Source organism: Anticarsia gemmatalis, chromosome 26 (genome assembly GCF_050436995.1).
Source record: "Anticarsia gemmatalis isolate Benzon Research Colony breed Stoneville strain chromosome 26, ilAntGemm2 primary, whole genome shotgun sequence".
NCBI lineage: Eukaryota > Metazoa > Arthropoda > Insecta > Lepidoptera > Erebidae > Anticarsia > Anticarsia gemmatalis.
The window spans coordinates 6,697,220-6,719,899 of NC_134770.1; the positions used below are offsets into that span (position 1 = coordinate 6,697,220).

Here is a 22,680-nt window from a genome sequence, read left to right on the forward strand (position 1 = left end):
CTGAGTGACGGAGCTGGCGGCGGCGCTGGGCGCGGCGCTGGACGAGCGCGTGGCGCGCCGCCTGCTGGCGCAGCTGTGCGTGGCGCTGCGCCACATGCACCAGCGGCGCGTCGTGCACCGGGACCTCAAGCCCGAGGTGAGTGTTCACGTTCACGTACTGAGTGACGGAGCTGGCGGCGGCGCTGGGCGCGGCGCTGGACGAGCGCGTGGCGCGCCGCCTGCTGGCGCAGCTGTGCGTGGCGCTGCGCCACATGCACCAGCGGCGCGTCGTGCACCGGGACCTCAAGCCCGAGGTGAGTGTTCACGTTCACGTACTGAGTGACGGAGCTGGCGGCGGCGCTGGGCGCGGCGCTGGACGAGCGCGTGGCGCGCCGCCTGCTGGCGCAGCTGTGCGTGGCGCTGCGCCACATGCACCAGCGGCGCGTCGTGCACCGGGACCTCAAGCCCGAGGTGAGTGTTCACGTTCACGTACTGAGTGACGGAGCTGGCGGCGGCGCTGGGCGCGGCGCTGGACGAGCGCGTGGCGCGCCGCCTGCTGGCGCAGCTGTGCGTGGCGCTGCGCCACATGCACCAGCGGCGCGTCGTGCACCGGGACCTCAAGCCCGAGGTGAGTGTTCACGTTCACGTACTGAGTGACGGAGCTGGCGGCGGCGCTGGGCGCGGCGCTGGACGAGCGCGTGGCGCGCCGCCTGCTGGCGCAGCTGTGCGTGGCGCTGCGCCACATGCACCAGCGGCGCGTCGTGCACCGGGACCTCAAGCCCGAGGTGAGTGTTCACGTTCACGTACTGAGTGACGGAGCTGGCGGCGGCGCTGGGCGCGGCGCTGGACGAGCGCGTGGCGCGCCGCCTGCTGGCGCAGCTGTGCGTGGCGCTGCGCCACATGCACCAGCGGCGCGTCGTGCACCGGGACCTCAAGCCCGAGGTGAGTGTTCACGTTCACGTACTGAGTGACGGAGCTGGCGGCGGCGCTGGGCGCGGCGCTGGACGAGCGCGTGGCGCGCCGCCTGCTGGCGCAGCTGTGCGTGGCGCTGCGCCACATGCACCAGCGGCGCGTCGTGCACCGGGACCTCAAGCCCGAGGTGAGTGTTCACGTTCACGTACTGAGTGACGGAGCTGGCGGCGGCGCTGGGCGCGGCGCTGGACGAGCGCGTGGCGCGCCGCCTGCTGGCGCAGCTGTGCGTGGCGCTGCGCCACATGCACCAGCGGCGCGTCGTGCACCGGGACCTCAAGCCCGAGGTGAGTGTTCACGTTCACGTACTGAGTGACGGAGCTGGCGGCGGCTGGGTCATGTTCGTTGTAAACCACTACACACGAAAATACACACATATTCAGTTCGACATAAAACGGCCAAGCCGGGCGCCAGAACTCAATATGTGTAGATGAACCCGATCGGCACAAGCCGAACAAGTGAGTCGAGTCGGCTTTTTTGTTCGTTAAATGTTATCGTTACAACTCCAGTAACAAGATTTTCTCGATACCATCGACTACTTTTTAGTCAATGGTATCGAGAATTTGACATCGAGAATGTACGGTTCCCGGTGCTACCGTTAAAAGCTTTTATTTGAGAGCTTTTACAAAGTCCCGGGATAAGTCACCTTTAACTCAACCGAGTTAGTCCGCCACCTATTATGAGCAGGCTGTGGAATAATGAATGAAGATATAAAACATTGACTGTCAAAATCTTTGCCACTCTTAAGATCTAATTTGCTCACTTGGTAATAAACTAAACTAACAATGTTATTTCCAGAACATTCTGCTAACGAGTCACCGGCTGAGCGAGGCTAAAGTGAAGGTGGTAGACTTTGGGTTCGCGCGGCGAGCGCCCGACTGCTGTGACGACCGGCCCAGGATGATGACGCCGTGCTTTAGGTATGTACCTATGAAAATTCAACCTAGATGTTGCATTAAACGGACGCTATAGCACACGCTTTTTATTTTATTCTATTTTAAATATTCAGAAAACTTACGACTAGTGTACAATTTGTAGTATAAATTTAGTTATGAAAGGCCAATTAGAAGTTTTCGCTTTTGAGTAATAATTATGATTTTACCCCTTCTTTATCTGAGAATAGTAGCAGAAATTTGATCTTCTTTATTTATTGTATGGTTAGGGGTCAACCTTGTGTTAAAGTTGTTATAGCCGCCCTAAGGTTTTTGACGCTTAACGACGATCTTAAGTGACAACAAACGGGACCGACTTTTTACGTGCCCTCTGAAGCACGGTCATACGGTATGTCATAATGGTTAAAATAAATGTCTGTTTGGTTCCAGTTTGCCGTACGCGGCGCCTGAAGTGGTGTCCCGCGCCCGCAGCACGGCGGCGCCTGGCTACGGGCCGCAGTGCGACCTGTGGAGTCTTGGAGTTGTCTATGTACGTATATTACTTGCTCTATTATTCTTACTATTACCAATCTAATCTCTTATCACACAAAGAAGTAGAGAAATATGCAACCGATATTGTAAGTGTCTGTCAAACAGCTAAATACATTACCTTCAGCAACCGTGATTGTTATTTAAATTGGGCTCTTTAAATATTACGACTTATTTTATCTTCGGGAATAGGTAATTTATCTTTTTTTTTTTATTACAGTACTACATGTTATCGGGCAAAGCGCCTTTCCAGCCAATCTCAAAGAAGGAGCCGATCACTGCGTTCATGGATAGAATCAGGACCGGCTACTTTACTATGGAAGGTTAGTATCAATACACAACATTTTATATCATTTGCGTTATGCCACAACTAAAACCATCCATAAAGAATATGATATAGCCTTATACCCTTTCATGTAAGCTGTTTTAGACCCCACAGATATAATGACATCATAAATGTAATAAATGTTGGTTTATGTCATTTTAAACAGTCTGCAGCGGTACAAAATTGAAAAGTTTTAATACTCTATTATTTACCATCTTTTTCGTCAGCGTCGTTTGTGATTTAGAACAGAATTTTCATACAATCTTTCATCCCCTATTTTATCCCATTGGGGATAGAATTGATCTAAATCCTTTCTTAGCGGATGCCTACGTCATAACATCCACCTGCATGCCGAATTACAGGCCGATCCGTCCAGTAGTTTGGGCTGTGCGTTGATACATCACTATTCACGATGTCAGTCAGTCACCTTTGAGTTATATATTTAGATAGAATTGTACTACTTTTGAATATTTTTTAACTTGTTTTGTGTTATTCCTCAGGTCCAATATGGGATAAAATATCAATAGAGAGCAAGCGTATAGTGCACGGTCTGCTGGCAGTGGACCCGCTGCGGCGCTTCGGTACTGACGAGCTGTGCGCCGCGCTCCGGGTCAATGTGGACGTTGCTAATACGTTCAAACTTGCTGTACGTATATTATACATTGTTTACTAAACATATGGTTGCAGAAATGGTATAAATGGAAAGTGAAGATTAAGTAAAATATCCACCGTCCATACCTATTTTGATTGTAACTTTCTAGTATGTGAATGAGAAGAATTTTAATGTTGGTTTTGATATATGTATTCAACCAAAAATAAATGAGTATAAGTTTGTAATATTAATCGTTATCTTATTCTCAACAGGACATGACCAAAGCAGACTTATACAAACGCCGATACAAAAACAAGCAACGCAAATCGAGCGCTTCCGAGCCCGGCACCTCCACCTCCGAGATCATGGATCCCGAGGAGGTGAAGGACAACTCCCTCCTAGAAACTATCAACAATCTCAAGAACAGAATGAACAAGAACTCCATCGAGAACGACGTGGAGCTGATCAAGGCGAACACGCAGGACACGCCCGTCGCCGAGAGCCCCGAGCCCACCTACAGCGAGGACGACGACGACATCCCGCCCGTCAAGTCCGTCGAGAAGACCTACGCCAAGCTCAGGTCCAAGTACGACGACTTCATCTACCTGGAGAGCGGCCAGGCTCTCGAGGGCACCGAGGTCGCGTTCCCCAAAACTAGTCGCGCCAAGAGATCCAAATCGCCCGTGCCGAGGAAACGCAGAAAAATCGAGACCAGGCAGGCGAAGACCGAGGTCAACGGCGAGCGGGAGCTGCGCAGCAACGGGAAGGGAGCGAGACAGACTAAAGCGGCCGTGAAGCGCGTACTCAGGAGTAACAGCGTCACGGACAAGACCAGAGCCACTAAAGAGTCTATAGAGAACGAGAAGACCGTCGCGACCAGGGTCACCCGCAAGAGGAAATACGAGGAGACCGCCACCAAGCCCGTGCTCAGGGAGAAGGGACAGAACGGGCGCGCCTCGCTCAAGAACGGCGGCGAGCCGGAGCCCCCCCAGGAGCGCAAGATCGTCCGTGCCAGGAAGACGAGGAAGGCTCCCGCGACCCCCGCGCCCCCCGCCCCCGCGCCGCCCGCGCCCGAGGGGCGCATGACGCGGGCGCGGCGGCGGCGCCTGGGCATCAGCCTGTCGCCGTCCGAGGTGCAGGCCGTGGCGCCGCCGCTGTCCTTCGACTCCGAGCGCCGCGTCACGTCCGTGGAGAGCGCGCGCTCCGCCAGGACGGGCGCCGCCGGCAAGGCCAAGAGAAACACCAAGGCGAAGACCGCGCGGGCTAAGGCCGGCAAGGCCAAGAAGGCGCCGGTGCGGGCCACGCGCGCCCGCGCCGCCCGCAGGTGAAGGCCGCCCGGGCCCGGCCGAGCCCCGCGCCGGTCCGCGCCGGTCCCGCCGGTCCCGCCGGTCCCGCCGGTCCCGCCGCGGCGCCGGCTCACCTCGAATTCCAAAAGTGACAGAATAGTGATGCGACGGCCTCGCCGAGCGGAGGAGAGAAATTATTTATTCGCGGAGGAGAGAGAGTGAGTTATATTTCTTTAAAGATTAGTTCTAGCCTCCGAACTAGTTCGTGAGAGATGACGTTAGACCTGTTTTTATTTTTTAATCCTTTTATTTAATGTTACTATTAATTTTTAAGATACTTTTTTCCCCTATTATTACCATTAGAGATAATTCTTTGAAGTTGGTTATTATGTATTTTTGATTAGAATAATTAAAAAATAATTAATTAAAAAAATAGGTAAATTGGTGTGATCGAGCACTTATCCGTAGTCGAGAGTAAAATTATTTTGTGAATTATTATAATTTATTCTTCTATAGAGCTACAGTACTTTCTGTTAAGGTGTGGTCATAGAGCGTGTTGCGTCTGCACTCTGCTCACGGAGTGTTCGACTCGGTCACTGTACAGCACATTGCTGGAACAATCAAATCGCGTCGGTCGTTGAACGCCTCTATGATCAAATCTACAAACACTATTTTCCTGAATGAAACACTACGTTTCATATTATGAAATCATTGAAATCCGTAACAGATCTCTTCCCGTACATATTATTATTTTTGTTTGTGTGTGTATATTTGTTTGACTAGAGTAATAGGTTAAATTTGTAAATGTTCCCTTCGATGATAGGAGTTTGTATTATTTCTTCCACTTGGCAAAAAAATGTAAAAAAAAATCTAAATATATATTTATTTATTATGTATGGTGAAAGTGCCAAAGCATGCTTGAAATTCCCGCTTCTAACATTGCGCGTTCGAAATTGTTTGTAATATCATTTACGTTTCGTATTTATAATGTAATTCTTTTATACACGGGTTGTTTAAAATATAGGTAATATTAGGATCTGCTAAGCCTTTATTTATATTTCTACTTGTATGGGCTTCTTTCTATTAGTATTATAACTATGGGTCTATGAGTTCTTTGGCTGTAGGCTTAAACGATAAGCAATGTTTATGTACAAAATGATAAAGTATAAATATTGTTTGAATATAATGAATTTGTCTTAGCTTAGGTATGTTGTTCTTCAACCTGGAGGCCCTGGACGTAACGAGGGAGTCTCTACACAAAGAGGTTGAGATACAACGGCTGAGATTATTGTTAAATTGCAAAACTGTTGTTGCACTAATTTCAAATATTTATGAAATCTCCTAGCCCACTACTATCTCACTGTTGGGCTTCTTTCTCTTTGTAAAAGAGAAGCGTCAGGCTATTTCCAACACTCTGGCCAAGTGAAATCTCTTCACGAACTTAGTTTTAAACAACCAGTATATAAGAACATAATTCTTTCGTCGTTTTAAGCGCTTTTACCAAATAAAAAAACTACGTTGTTTTCAATTCGTTTCCGTGTAAATATACTATGATAGTATTTAGTACAAAATCGGTGGAAGAGTTATAAAAAAAATATTATTTATAATTATTGAAGAATAGTCTCAATTGTCAAATTTTCATGTTACTCTATCGAAAATCGTGATACGATTAGGCACTTTATTGAGAATAAATAATAAATTTGTTAGTGTAAAAAGTATCTTAAGTTGATTCTGTCTGAACATTGTTAAAAATTGTAGTTAATATGAATTGTAAATGTTTTGAAATCAACACAAGTAAGCATGCTGTTTTACTGTATAAAAATGTATTCCTGAATGTAAACATCAAGTAGTAAATGTACCGCATTTCAACTGTTCGCCTAAATTATCAACGCATCTATGTGAGAACGAGACAGACAAATGTTTCTCTTTCATTCGTGCTTCGTGTCATCAATTCGGGAAGCCGAAAACATCCGAAGCATTTGCCGTTAAGTTCGTTATGATTTGCATGTAAAATTGACAAGCCACATAGTAATAGTTCAATGAATGACTTCAATTTTGTTATAGAAAAAAATATAGAATCATAATAGACAATTTTATATAATTATATTGCAATACATAGTTTGTACTTTCACAGTTCTCCATAGTATATAAAGTATATCAAGTAGATTATTAACAGAATTAGATTATGTTATTACTGTAATGCCCACAGTATCCCATAGTTGGGCGCAAGCTTCCTTAATTTATGTGGTACTTGAATAATTGTGAAAGTACTTCTATATGAATATGTGCATTATTTGTTAAACAGACAAATTTTATGTAAACCATGTAATAATTTATACCAAACTATTGACTAATGAATGGACTGCTTTAAAGGTATTTGTTAACTTATCCGAGCAATAAACAAACTGTGTTTCTGAAGCAAAGACATCTAACACACAGCCTGCCCATAGACTGTGTTATTTTCTTTTTTAAGCAAAAGTTTACACAACGTAGTGCCGATGCGTATTACGATATTATTTTCGGAAATTATAAATTTCCCCGAATGCTTAACTCGAGTAGCCTTTACGTCACTAAATGTGGTAAAGTTTGTAAAAGTGCACTTAAATGGATTGTACCAAAAGATTATATAATTTTATAATAAAGTGTTAGAAGTTATGAAAGTGTCGGCGTAAGACAAATTTTGTAAGACGTTACATGGATGCCGGCCGGAGATATTGGATTGTAATAAATATACCATTTTAACATTATACACTGGTTTTATTAATACTCCTAAATGTTACTATTGTTATTCTTTGAATGAGGAATAGCGTGATGAGATATCGTTGTGGTTTGAAAGAAGACGTAGTGACAATATTGAGAAAGTAATGCTCAGATGGTTTGGTCTATAAAGAGAATTAATGAATGTAGAATAACGAATTAAATTAATTGTGCGGACGTAAATGGAATCCCCGGGAGAGGACACCGTAGAAAGATATTATTATACACAGGTCATATGGAAATGTCTTGATCAGGTGCGTAGTACTCGTCACAGTTGTAAAGACAAGATGTATGGATGTGAATGAGGTAAGGGAAGTTTGTAAGGATCATATCAAGTGGCGCTCCTTGGTTTCTGCCTACCCTGATGAGAAACAGGTGTGATTTTATTGTAAGTATGTTATTCATATGCCTTGATAGTTATGACTACTGCTCTCAATGAAGCCTAAGTCGCTGTCCCGTCGACGTCATGTCTATTTCAAATTCCAGACAGCCTTTAAAATAAGTGGCCCTTAGTTGGCGTAATAATTTAGGTTTAGGAAACTTAAAAGTCAGACGGTCTAAAGGCAAGAGTATAGTTATTTCGGAAAGTATTATCCACGGAATAACTAACATAAGAGGAAGGGAAGGAAGGAGATGTATTATTTAATTGAAGATTGCGACTGTCCCTCTAATATCAATAACCGTACATTAGTTTCCAAATATACTGTTTGGGCGGTAATGTATACATACGATTGCTGATCATTAAAGGTTGGGTTCTGGGTTCGATTTCCAAGTCGGAGCAAAGAGCTAGTGGACTTTTTTGGACTCGCTGTTCTAAATAAACAGCAATTGAACTAACTTAGTAAACAGCAAAATTCGGGTATATTTCGTTCTCAGCTTTCTTAGGAGCGAGATCTATTTGACAAATAGTGATATGAGTCGTTATAAAGACTAAGCCTTATCCTATCTAACGTTTCATTCAATGCTCAGAGGACGAACAGGGTACGAAAATAGGGGTAGATAACCAGTAAAGTCACCTTGACCCAGCCAAAAGCTAGCTAGAATATGCTGCATAAACGACACCTAAAAATATTTGTGTGCAGCTACTAGTGACATCTTTCTTAGAGTTTTTATGGCTTTTATTATATAGCTGACTATGTGCTTAGAAGTAATATGGTTATAATTATCAGGTTTCTAAATGCTCTGCGTATGAAACCCAATGATCATCGGAAAACTAAAGAATCTGATCTTCCTCTAGTGCCCTCTACACGTTACATCGTAACGCTTGTGTAAACTCACTGCTCCATAATTTATACGATGATAAATCAATACAGCTTTAACAAATTGTCTTTCTAATACTTAGCTCGGTAGAATAAAAAAAACATTTGCTTTTCTTGTTTTTCGTATAGAAACGAATATAATGAAATCTGCACGTTGAAGAATTACTTATTTTTTTAGTATAGCAATTTTTATAAATAGTATAATTTTTTGAGAGGTACCTGGCAATACCAAGAATGGCACTGTGGCAAACGTCAGACGATGTCGAGTGTTAGAAAAATTAATTTGACGACGTTTTGTGTTAATAATTATGTGAATGATGAGATGAAAGTGTAGATAAATGTTAGTATAGTGTTCAATAGTGATTATGGCGCATAGTGGTGGTGTTTTAAGTTCGGATATATCACGGAGGAACCCACAAGATGAGTATGAACTCATACAGAGAATCGGATCGGGCACCTACGGCGATGTATACAAGGTAGGGGGCCTTTCTAAACTGCAATTATCTTCTTTTACCTGTACATTAGCTGTGAAAACCGCGATCCGTGTACTTTCCTGGGCGTTTCCACCCATAAAATGACAGTCAAATTCATGTTCAATGAGTGAAATAATTTTCGTTACGAAAAATTTAGTCTTTAGAGTTAAAAATGACTTTGAAAAGGATATTTAATGTGGTCTTTTGTTTATAACGTAGTGTTTGTCGTAAAACACGTGTTTGAATGACCTTGGATGCAGGACAAGCCTGGCTTACTAATTAGTGCTGTGGTCTGAACACACCCAGTGTGTTGTTATTCCAAACACATAAGTTCTCTTTGTCTCCTCACTGGCCCATTGTTTTTAATTACTTTAAAAGATGACAAGCTATTATATGAACGAATATAATTGTAGAGTATGTTTAACATAATGTAAAATGTGTATAATTAGTTGTCCTGTAATTATTGAATGACCTAAATATGCATAGCTCTGTGACATATATTCTGATTGCACAATGTCATAGATAATATTTTAAAATGAGGTGATGATATAAAAGTATTTATTTGTTCATATTAAAGTAAAAAACCTACATTGAATAATGTGCCTAAATATCTCATTTTAATGTTCAGTCATTCCAAATTATCCTGTAAAATGAGGTAAAGAATACTTCAAAGTTGAATTTAGCTGGTTATAATCAGAAACCTATTATGAAACCAGTATTTTATGTTAAAAAAACCAGTTATGAAAAAAACTGTAGTTAACCTCTTGACCAATAGAAAAATATATTGACTACAATATTTCTACTTTTTATAATACATCTATACCAGATCTTTAACATCTGTATGAAAATATCAGAAACCTATTATGAAACCAGTATTTTATGTTAAAAAAACCAGTTATGAAAAAAACTGTAGTTAACCTCTTGACCAATAGAAAAATATATTGACTACAATATTTCTACTTTTTATAATACATCTATACCAGATCTTTAACATCTGTATGAAAATAGAACTCAAATAAAAAGAAAATATAGAATATAAAACAAAAAAGTGTCTCTGCTTCTCTACTATCCATTAGTAAAAAAACAAACAAGCAAAGATATCACTAAGAATATGAATTTTAAACAATTTTTGTGACATCTGCAAGTGCATACTCTACAAAAAACACATTTATTTAATTTGTAACAATCTAAAATATAGTTGTAATTATTTTTTAATATGTTGAGCAATATCTTGTAACATACAACAAGGTTAGTGTAAAGAGCTTCCTTTATTACAACACCTATCTTATAGGTAAAATAAAATATATTTTTTATAACTTGAATGCTCAAAATACATAAGATCAACAATATACAGACTAGAATGGATCACATTGAGTACATAGTCTCCAAGTCTGCAAGCAAAAACATGTTTAAAATAATAGAATTAGGTCCTAGATATATTATTAAGAATTTTAAATAAAATTTTAAAAAACATGTACCTATTGGGTTATAGGCTAATTTATAAAACGGCAAATGGAAAAATGTGGGTGTATTTTATTTACCTTCCAGTATAACAGGTGTGATGTTATGTACCTATTGAAGATATATATGACAATAATAATGTTAAACCTATAAATTTTTGTTAGCAGACAGTTTGTGGGTCATTGATAACTAATGAATGTTTATTATCACACCTTCCTTGTTTATACATTTAATAAGAATATTGTAATGCTATATTGTGGTCACAATTTATCATTAAAAAAAGCAATATAAAATCCTTTTGCTGTGGTTACGGTTTTACCACAAAAAGTCATTTTTGTTGAAGATTTTTTTCAAATAACAATGTGATAGAATTTATGCCATTTTCATAAAAGTTCTTCATCAACTACAACAACAAGTGGTCAAGCCAAACATCATCCAATACCTATGACAACACCTAAGCCCCAGCACAATTACACTCATATTGAAAACTATGCACTAAAATAGTTAGACCAAAATCCTGAATCCACCAATGCCCAAGTGCTTACTGTGCTTGGTATACTTTTAATTAACCTTTATGACATTTAGGCAGGCTTCTAGCAACTGGAACTACTGTCTCAGTTAATTTTGATCCCTTTCCCTGGAACCCTACCAACCCTACCAAATTAGAGTCCTGTGTATCAATTCTATTTTCACCTAAACCAAAACCACAAGAGTAACTCTAACAAAATACTATAGAACAGATTTTCAATTTCAAAAACCCCTAGTGTAATTCATAGACCATTTTTCACAATAAGTACAACCATTAATTGGTAACAACCTTGTTTCGAGCGGCCATTGTTATTCTAGATTACTATTCAATGTGAGTCCAATTGTTTGTCACAATCACAGGAACTGAATTGGAGAATGGTTTTCGAAATATATAACACTTTGGATTGACATAGATTTTATTTTGGCTGAAGGTGTTTTGAAATTAGTAAGACTGTATTACTTGCTCTATCAGTGACTATCATGATCAAACCTTGCTTGCCTAAAAGTTCTTGAAAACATACATAGTCACCTGTACTTGGCTACTCTCAATCTGCCTAAACTCTTTCTCCTCTCGGTAAGAGACCCTTGCCCAGCAGTAGGTCAGCAGAAGAGACAGATTTTTTTTTTGACATTAGCATTTTCATTATTTCTTGCCTGCTACTTATATCTCATAGCCTATAGTTATATGATTTATTATGAGCATTGTTCCTATACCTGTATATAAAAACTCTTGGTACAACCAACAAAATTTTATCCAAATTAGTTTAGTAGTTTAGGCATGAAGAATAGACAGTCACTTTCGTGTTTATGATTAATAAAAAATATAATCATGTGTTTCAAATTATGTAAAAAAATTAATGTTTCAAGGTAGATTTTATTTAGTACTAGCTGACTCGCGCAACTTCGCTTGCGTCACATAAGAGAGAATGGGTCAAAATTATCCCCGTTTTTGTAACTTTTAATTTTTTTTTTTTATAAATTTTTTACTGCTGCTCTGCTCCTGATGGTCGTAGCGGGATGGTTTATAGCTTATAACCTTCCTCGATAAATGGGCTATCTAACACTGAAAGAATTTTCAAATCGGACCAGTAGTTCCTGAGATTAGCGCGTTCAAACAAACAAACAAACAATCAAACAAACAAACTCTTCAGCTTTATAATATTAGTATAGATTATATATATCTCGAAAAGAGTTACCTATTAAAATGGAAGAATTTGATGTAAAACAAATGATAGTAGTACAAAAATAAAATGATTTAGTAAATGAGGATAAAATATATTTTTGAACATTCTTGTATATTATCTGTTAGGTATATAAAACAGTGAAAATGTTAGTTTCGAAATAACCATTATGACCAAAATGTCAAGGATAAACTAGTGAAAAACATGTTTAATTCTTACTTGCTTATTTTGTAGTGTTTTAATTCTGTTATGATTTGTCATATTATTATCATTATAAAAGGTTATCGATTTTCTTTATCTTATATTTAAAATTCTTGTACATATAAACACTTAAATACATAACAATAAGAGATACCTATCACTGCATTTTTAATGCTGAATAACTAAATCAATAAGAATAAAATTTGGTAGAGTGAATTATAGATTTATATATCAAGAAACATTATAATATATGTTCTTCAAGATCTGGTATCACTGGTGGATTTGATTAGGTCTGGCAAAGTTCTATTTAGTAGTTATTCTATTTTCTAAGTCATTATCAGAATAATTCTCAAAAGTAGCATGGATGTTAGTAATGTGCCTGATAATTGGCAATAGGCACATTTCCCATTACATGGGACTGATGATTATTAGTAATATTTGGGCGTATTACATACCCCTCTGCCTATACCTTTAGGTATAACAGGCGTGATATTACGTATGCAACACTGCAATCAATACCTACCAACCTATATGTTAGGAAACAATTTAAAATTCCTGAAACTCTCTGTTAAAATCTAGACCACACATGTGCCCAGTGAACTGAACCACAGTCTGTCCTTGAGGTAAAATGTATGGCAATAATCTATTTATAAACCTATATAACTTTTGCAAACATATTGGAAATTACTCAGACTTTATCCCTTAGTATATTGTAGAATGAAAGTGATAGATATTTGCTACCTTTTGGTATTTTATTGGTTAACTAGAGGCCGCCCGCGACTTCGTCCGCGTGGATCCCTTCCCGTGTAAATCCCGATCCCTCGGAAACTCTGGGATAAAAGTAGCTTATGTCATTCTGGTTCTTCAGCTACCTACATACCAAATTTCATCGTAATCGGTTCTGTAGTATTTCCGTGAAAGAATAACAAACATACATGCATATACTTATTCTCACAAACTTTCGCATTTATTATATTAGTAGGATTACTTAGGCTTTATCCCTTAGTATATTGTATAATGAAAGTGATATCTATCTTTTGGTTTTCTATTGGGTTAGTTAATTGTTTATGAACTCTATACCATTTAGCATTAAACTAAAATAGATTTACGACACAAAAGTTCTTTTGAATCTTTTCGCCTTCAAAAATATGAAGGCTAAACTTAACCATTCTAGGAAAATCAAAGAAAATGTAGAGATATAGGCAGACCCATAAATAGGTCTTGAAATATACTGAAAACTGACCTATCATCACTTTGGGATAGTAGTCTTATGGCAAGATAAGATAAGTTGTCTGAGAATTAGATAAATAGATACTGGATTGAGCATAGAAGTAAAACGTGTTTTGGTATCTCATTCCAATAGATGTTATTAGCTTCCGCACGCGACTTCGTCCGCGTTAAATACATATTATATTCTCGGAGTAAAAAGGATCAAATCGTGCTATGCGTGGAAAGTGTGTTAATCTATAAACATAAACGTGGGTTATGAGCTATCTGTGTACCAAATTTCATAAAAATCCGTCCAGTAGTTTTTTCGTGAAAGAGTAATAGAAATACATGCATCTATTCTCACAAACTTTCGCATTTATTATTTTAGTAGGATAAGAAACATCAGGTTTAAATGAAATTAAATAGTCATACATGCAGATTTTGATGAAATTCATTAAAATTCAGCCATACATGTCCATAAATTGCCCATATTCATATTTTTAGTCAAAAAACCACACGCGATCTAATGTCCTCATTACGAAACACCAAACTTAGGCACAATGGTACACGATGATTCAATGTGCCATGAGTCAGACGTGTCTCGGTTCGATTCCCGCGCCGTGACGACGCAGGTGTCGCGGCCTCGCTACTGATTTTGATATTTTATTGTTATTGAGATAATGTCGATATGTTCAATGTCGTGTTTTTTATATCGTTATGTAATGCATGACAAATTCGCGTTTTGTATTGATCTTTGAAACTATTGTCGTAGTTTGATATAAGTGGTCGAACAATAGTTAATTATTGATTGTTTTTTTTTTGCCTTTTATGGAAATTGCTTTTGATTGTGATGCATTTTAGTTATCCATACTAATATTATAAATGCGAAAGTAACTCTGTCTGTCTATCTGTCTACTATTCAATCACGCCTAAACTACTGAACCAATTTGAATGAAATTTGGTATGAAGACATTTTGATACCCGAGAAAGGACATAGGCTATATATCATCACGCTGCGACCAAAAGGAGCAGAGTACTGAGTAATTAATTTTAAAAAAACGGGGAAAAATTTCACCCATTCTCTCTTATTGGACGCAAGCGAAGTTGCGCGGGTCAGCTAATATAAATATAATATACAAGATGCTGATTTTTTCATAAATAAAATATTTTTGGATTGCTTTTTCACGGCTTCGTATTTTCTCTTAGATAAAAGGGCGTTAGCAGAATCCTAAAAGTAGGTAAATTAGTGTGAAGTTTACAGCTAGAAGCGGGCCTAGAATTTTTTTTTCATTGGAAGAGGAATAAACACGTACTTAGTAATTTAATAAATAGATATTTTTTTCTGTAAATTTTTTCCTTTATCGTGGTCACAATTCCGTTTCCAAAATTGTTGTTTACGGTCTCGTATAGACTTTGTGATGAAAATGTTCAATGTTAGCATCCGTTACAAATCCTTGGATTTAGATAATCGCCGTGTATCTGATAATATTATATTGCACGGTAATGACATTCACGTTTTTGCGTGAAAAATATTTACGTGATTCACGAATACTTTGATGTATCTCTTCATTGCTCTGCTAGTAATAGTACGAGAATCCATAAATGATTGAGGACTTCAATACTGTTCTGCTGCCTATCACTGGTCTCTACCTCTGATCAGAAAGGTTTACCCTCTTGATGGTTGATACCATGCTGTCAAACAAATGTCGGCTCGGGATGTAAATATTCTTCAAGAACTGTTTAAAGAAATCTCTAGCGTCGTCTTTCTTACGATGTCATTCTTGACTACACTAGTCCTTCGTGATTTACTTGTAATACTCTCGATTCAGATCTCTCTCTCCATATAATTGAACTGGAGTGTCTTTCAAATTAAATACATATTATTTTCACCATAGCTTTTCACCCGGGGGTTTGTCTGCGTGAAACTTTAACTCCTTTGGAGTGGAATTTCCAAATGTTCACAGTTAGAACTCCTCTACGGTCTCCCAGAAACATACATGCCAAACTTCAGCTTCTTGCGCTCAGTAGTTTCCGCTGTCCTTTGTCTGTCAGCCAGTCTCTCACTCACTAATGAAAGAGTTTTATATACCTATCTAGATTTATACGTTTAGCAAGCTTTTTACACTTCATAAATATTTATATTAACGATTTTTTCATATCACAACCAAACTTTTACACATTCTCCTTAAAAACCCATAAAACATATTATATTTAGATACTATCTTGATCCCCCATCACTTTTCTCTACGTTTGACTTGATAGACCATTGTCTGCTAGCATAATACCCTGGGCCCACGTCCAAAGGGAACATAGCATACTTTGACATACATTGATACGATACATGAAAGGAAAACTTGTATGCGTCCGTCTTCATTGTACAAAACCTTCAATGTATATTTAACTTATAGAAATATATTTTTTATTGTTTTTGTGCAGTTATTGAATGCATGCTGATGTACTTAAGTATCCGCATCAAAGTTTCAGCCGTATGTGTCGTGTTTTTGAACAGATTTTGAAGTATATTTGTTAAAATAATTTGAGGACAGCATCATCTATTTTAGCATCAGTATTTCTCAAAATAATTGAATTTGTAATACGTATGACAGCGTCTAAAAGATATTTTTTTTGGCAATTATTCGTACTAAATAGTAGTTTTTAAAGATAAATTACCAATCTATATTACTTTAAACACCTTTGCCTTAAAAAACCGCAATTTATGCAGACAACAAGCAGACCTGCTTACCACTTTTCTTGATACATATTTAACGATACATATCTCATACTTTCCTTTTCCCATGGGACCCTCGTCTCGGGACACGTATGCCCCAAATTCTTCATACAACCCCATGTGTGTCGTAAAACCCTTGCTAGGTGTATGGGATTGCAACATGTAATGGAAATGTAGTATTTGCAAATTGATTTAGAGGACACTGGGTATGGAAGTGTGTTAGAAACTTTCTGCCTATGCTAGGAGGAGAAAAGGATTGTTTAAAATAGTGACGTATTGACGTGGTTATTAAAACTATGGAACAGCGAATAAGACTATTTCTTCCAGTAGTAAACCATACCTAGGTATGATATTCTTGTTGCTGCACACGACTTCGCCTGCGTCAGATACTCCATCATCTTCTGAGATAAAAACCCATGAAGATATCTAGATCACGCATTTTGATTTTGTTTTTTTACTACAACGTAGCGCGCATATTTCATTAAACAAACCTAGTCAACATCATAGCTTGAATGAGTTAGGTTCGTTAATTAATCGTTTCGGCATTAATCGGCCAAGCCGGCAGGCATATAGGCCAAGCCGGCAGACATATAGGCCAGGCCAGGCGGCATAACACAATATGTTCAAATGCACCTGATCGGCACAAGCCGAACTAGTGAGTCAAGTCGGTTTTGTTGTTCAATAAATATTGCCGAACGGAATATGAGTGTAGCAAACCTTACTTTTTTGGTTTCTTTTCTAAATTACTCAGATCTCCTATAATTGTTTTATGCACACAATTCCAAAATTCGTATATTCTCGCTCTAAATACTATCAACTGTTTTTCACATAAATATTGTAACCGCTAAAACCTAACTACCATTTGCAAAACCCACACACATAGAATTCTCAGAATCGAACCAGCGACACCTAATTACAAGGTGATGATCTAACACGTTTATCATTGAGTACTTGTTGTGCATTTTCAAGCCTATTCTTGACCACTTGCTCATCAATCAATGCAAATATCACAGCGTAATGGCAAGTATTCATTAGAGCTTGTTGTTAAAGAACATTGAGATTGTGTAGAAATGAACCGGATCGGCGGATCTTTTTGGTTGCAAGTTTCTTCTGGAACGAAAACAAAAAGAACTGTGTAACCTGATTTAAGTCCCCAGCCCGCACTTGGCCAGCGTGGTGGACTTAAGGCCTAACCCCACCCCCTCGTTTGGTAGGAGACCCTTGCCCAGCAGTGGGACAGTAACGGGTTAAGACAAAAAAACTGATTTAATACGGCACTTATATCCAAAACTTCAGACAGTCCAAGAGTGACCCACTTTATTAGTTACGTACATATTTGGTTCGGCAATAATCGGCCTAGCCGGGCGACAAAACCGAATATGTGTAGATGAACCCGATCGGCACAAGCCGAACAAACAACTGAATCCAGTCGTTTTTTTGTCCGATAAATGTTGCTGAAAAGTGTAACATGTATTTAAGCCTTACTTTTGAAGCATTTCTCCTCACTCTGTAAAATATTTTGTTTATCTATAACATTTACTACGAAATCTATCTCTAAAAAACTGTTCCATAAAAAGGCTATTCTAATGTATACTCTCCTTCAACTGATACAGAAGGCAGTCCAATGAAACGATACTAAACAACAGTGATTACGGTTGCAAGGTTGCTAACTAATTGCTCTAATAGTTTGTGAAACCAACTGAAGTAAAGTGATGAAAGTGGTTCACTATCGCCAATATTAGGCAAGGAGCGGTCCTTATCGTTAAAATAAATTATTAAGAATGCCCTGATAGATTTTGGTTTAGATGACCCACATTAGCGACATCTTATTGCAAGTAGCCGTAATAGGAATTTAGATTGATTTTAGATGACCCATTTTAAGGAAAGTTTATTGCAATGAGCAGTAGTAGGATTTTGGTATAAGTGACACCTAGAATGCTTGAGACCACCTGTCTAAAAGTTGTGATTTTTTATTTATTTATTCATTTGAATGCCCAACGAAGGGTTTGGACTTTAAATATCTTTTTTGGCATTAAGGGTGTTGGCCCCAGTAATTGATCGCCTGTGGATCAATGCCGATAGACTTGGGTTACAAAAGATACTAGCTGATGCCTTTGCTGCTCGTATTAAAAATTTTAATCCCTTATTTCATCTTCCTATTAGCATGTCTAATCCCGAGTCTTCAACTACTAGAGGTAGTTGAACACTCTTCTGATTTTCATTAAAATCAGTTAAGCGGTTTGGCTTGAATGTTCAGGCAAAGGGACTTATGCATTTATAATATTAGTTTATAGATGGACTGGTTAATAAATAAAAGAATTATACGAAAACATAACAGTGTTTCTAGTCATTCACTTAATACTACTATCAGATCCACTCGTCTGAAAATCTAAAAAAGTAATAATACATTCCAGTGTATTGAACTTGTTGAGCCCCGCCCACTCTTCATAACTCTTTTTATAAACCCACTTAAAAATAAAATACATTGAGTACATAATTTATGTTTCAAACGTACTATGAAATAGAGTGCATTGCTGTAGTGAAGAAAGGAGATCGGCAGATTTCGTACAGCTTAAAGTTTGTGTTGTTTCGTAACAGAATTTGTACCACTTATTAAGGGGACATAGTCACTTATTTTTATTTGGGAGTAATATTTTTAGAAGTCCGGATTAATTAGAAAGTATTTGTTTATTTAAATAATATTTTTTGGTTTATGGCTTATATTTGTTGACAACTAAAGAAAAAGAAAATCTCATGAGACGTCACTTTTTGTCTGACGTCTACGCATCCGCTAATTTGTTGTTGTTTTGGATTGTGGTTTTGACAGCATCTGAGCAATTTAACGAACTATCGGGGCTTCTAAAAATGGACTTAACTTTTACCTCCCAACTTTTAAAAATATAAGAATTTTAAAATAAGCTTGTCTATCATATTAGCGACCCATTAAAACAAAAAGTAAACCTAAACATGACATTTTATAAGCTGTACGAATTCTTCATACAAACCTGCCGTTCGCCTTTTGTACAAAATTGTATATGTATTGGAATGGAATTTTGATGGTAAATAGGTTGTGGTCCTGTATGACAAGATGTATGAATGTGAATGAGGCAAAAGACAAGAAGTTTGTAGGAATGGAAGCAAGTGGTCTCTGCTTTTCCAATAACAAGGCGTGATTTTATGCATGTTTTATTCTTTTTATAGGAGTAGTAAAGTGTGTGTATTGTAGATGAAAAGCCATAGATGCTTTGATTGGACCTAGCACTGCCTAGCAGGTAATACTCTGCGTTAATTCGAAATCCAATAGCAGCAGTTTTTTTTGTCATCTTCAGAAATTGTCTTCATTCATGTCATCACTTATACCTACTTAGGCTATTTTACAAAACTTAAAGCCCGTTAAATTAAAACTCATTATGAATCACTGTGAATTGATACCACTCATTGATACTACAATCCAGTAGTTTTTGAGATTGCTAACAGACAGACGGGCGAGAGACTAAGGCCCGGTTTCACTACCTCGGAATAACTAACCGTTAGCGTATCATCTGGAGTACTGGCGTTTGTTTTTTATTTGCTGACAGTTTTTCCATCAGATAAGTTTAGCGACACTTATCTGTAAACCGTGAAACTGGATCGAAGTTTTATAAATGTGTATTGTGTAGCCTTTTTCTTTCTAACTTAAATATCGCACATTACAACCAAATAACAAATGTTTGGTGTACAATGCACCACTTTACACACAGGTTATACGTAAATCGTGTTAGCTACCCGTTCGCGTGCTTGTTCAGTGTTACAGTATTACTATATACCTTTCGTTTAATGCCGACACTCACACAGTATTTCATGTTTCAACGACTTGCGGTCACGTTTTCTTACTCAAAAACGTTTTTTACTATATTTTAAGTGGATTACTTTTTTTATTAGGCTGTAAATGGTTTGTTTTTGGCGTTGTGTTATTGTTGCTTTATTAGCAGTAATTTTTATGTAAACTAGAGTTGGTTAATTTAGAACCTTAAGACATATTTAGGACGAATTTGCTCAAAGGGTCGATCACAGGTTTGCATTTACTATTACAAATTTCATGGGAATTTGTAATAGTAGATGCAATAGATGCATAAGTTGATGGTTAAAGGTAAATTGTTGGCAAAATAGGGAAACAAATCGAGTAGTCTTAGACAATACCGTAAGTTCTTTAAACACTAAGAAATTTAACAGAAATAAAAATTTCGGGTAGGTACTAGGTACATTCGTGTAACCTGCCATAATCAGCTTCCGTAATTTTTCCATGTATGCTCGATTCTCTACGTCAATATTTTGACCTAGATTTATCAAGCACATGCTATTCTTTACCCAACAAAGTACTTCTAAGTACTATATTACGTACCTAACACGCTAGTAGCTCAAAACGGAAGCTAGCCACAAATAATAACTGCTCATACATACACAATATCACGAATGTTATACTCGAAGGTGTAGGCAGAGGTGTATAAAACACCCACGTTTCGCTACTAACAATGTTCGTCCCATGTAATAGGGGGCGAACCTATTGCAATACAGGGCATTTTACCAAACTCCGGGCCACTATTGAGTGGTATTCTAAGTTTAAAAAAGACAACTCCCACACTAAGAATTGCTCTTGTGTCGCGGAGACTTTAACAAACATACAAACAACGGACAGAAAGTACCACCAGACTCGAAACAATTATTTGGGGATGCACAAGTAATAGTCCCGTGTGGCAAACCTACGACTCCCCGACGCAATGATAATGGCGTGGTGACCACCTTGAATACTGCGCTACGTAGACCTATAAATTAGAAAAGACCAATTGTTTTTTACCCAACCTGGGAATTTAACCAGAGACCTCACTCTGTAGTGGGATATACTACTGATTGCACCACAGAGGCAGTAAAATAATAACTGTCTAAAGTTAAAACCATTATGTTTACTAACTGACTCAGGTTCGAACTGACCTCGGGCTTGAGTCATCACATCATCTACTACCTCATCTTGTATGACTGTAATGAAATTTCCCATTACTTGGTACATTATACAAAAAACATAGGATTTTTTGTGACTTTTACTATAGGTGTACATGGGAATAGAGATTTTTGGTGTGAGGTAGTTTCCAGGGTATCAAAACATAAATATAGTTAAGACTATCAGTCAAATAAATAGAAAAAATAAACACGTTGTTTTAAAAAAAAATACTCATTAAGGTCTATTTAATCTTGATTAAGGTTACGGAGGCTTATGACGCCGCAATCTTTCTTTAAAATGTATGAATCTGTCAAATCATGCGACTTTACAACCCTGAAAATAAAAAAACCATGTGTTTATTATTTAAAGGGATCACTATGGGGTTACTTAGTACTGATTTTGATCGGGAAGACCGTACTATGTATTATGTATTCAACATTACTAAGAGCGGGTAAAATGATGATCTAAGTTTTACTACAAGTGGTGAAAATAAGGATTATCTTCCTTCTACGAAACCGTGACGTCACTATAGTAAATGCTTTACATGAATCACTACTAAATAGCACTTTTGTAAAGTACCCATGATTCATCTATTATAATTATTTGTTAGTGTTGATCGAAATTGAATGAAAATTACTATCATTGTGATTCATTCATCGAGTTCTTAATGAAATTATCTGTTTGTAGTTTCCCAGTCATTATTACAGCGGTCTTTAGGTTGTATGAATATTTAAATTGCTGTTTAAAATATACTTTATGCGCTACATAGTCTTGCTTCTCTTTTTCTCATAGCTGTTTTTCTTGCCATGGATTTCATATGGTAGTGAATTAAAAACTTGAACAACGTCGAACTTTATGAGTAATTAGCTGACCGCTTGCGTCACAGAGAGAATGGGTGAATTTTTCCCCCATTTTTGTAACATTTATTACTGGAACTCTGCCTCTATTGGTCGTAGCGTGATGATATATATATAGATAAATGGGCTATCTAACACTGAAATATTTTTATCAAATCGGAACAGTAGTTCCTGAGATTAGCGCGTTCAAACAAACAAACAAACTCTTGAGCTTTATAATATTAGTATAGATTTTGGCACTTGGTGGAACTTTGTTCCGGGCAAATTCATATTTTCTGGGTAATGTCCAGAACTTCTCATATAGAAAGCCCCGGTTTTACCTCTTTTAAATAAGTAATGGTTAACTCATCAGGTGGTTGTAAACAGCGAAACTAATTTGGAAGGTTTTATCATATATTTATGACAAATAGAATAGATTGTTATTCTATTATTGAACTATCAAACTAGGCTCTAAGAGTTTTTGTTTGATTCAGTTCTCT

At 38.1% G+C, this 22,680-nt stretch overlaps 2 protein-coding genes across 5 annotated transcripts in view; both read left to right on the forward strand.

Annotated features, from left to right (window-relative positions):
- LOC142984224 (ribosomal protein S6 kinase alpha-5-like) overlaps nt 1–7,319 on the forward strand; it is a 109,190-nt gene extending 101,871 nt beyond the window's left edge. Inside the window, exons 14-18 of the mRNA XM_076131673.1 lie at nt 1,747–1,868; nt 2,271–2,370; nt 2,590–2,692; nt 3,195–3,340; nt 3,559–7,319. Of these exons, the coding sequence (XP_075987788.1) occupies nt 1,747–1,868; nt 2,271–2,370; nt 2,590–2,692; nt 3,195–3,340; nt 3,559–4,614 (1,527 nt within the window). The 3' untranslated portion in view covers nt 4,615–7,319. The remainder of the gene's footprint in view (nt 1–1,746; nt 1,869–2,270; nt 2,371–2,589; nt 2,693–3,194; nt 3,341–3,558) is intronic.
- A 1,517-nt stretch (nt 7,320–8,836) lies between these two features.
- Nucleotides 8,837–22,680, forward strand: part of hppy (MAP4K3-like protein hppy) — a 53,160-nt gene continuing 39,316 nt past the window's right edge. For all 4 annotated transcript variants that reach the window (XM_076131407.1, XM_076131408.1, XM_076131409.1 and 1 more), the window contains exon 1: nt 8,837–9,064. In XM_076131407.1, coding sequence (XP_075987522.1) covers nt 8,954–9,064 — 111 coding nt within the window. In that variant the 5' untranslated portion in view covers nt 8,837–8,953. The remainder of the gene's footprint in view (nt 9,065–22,680) is intronic.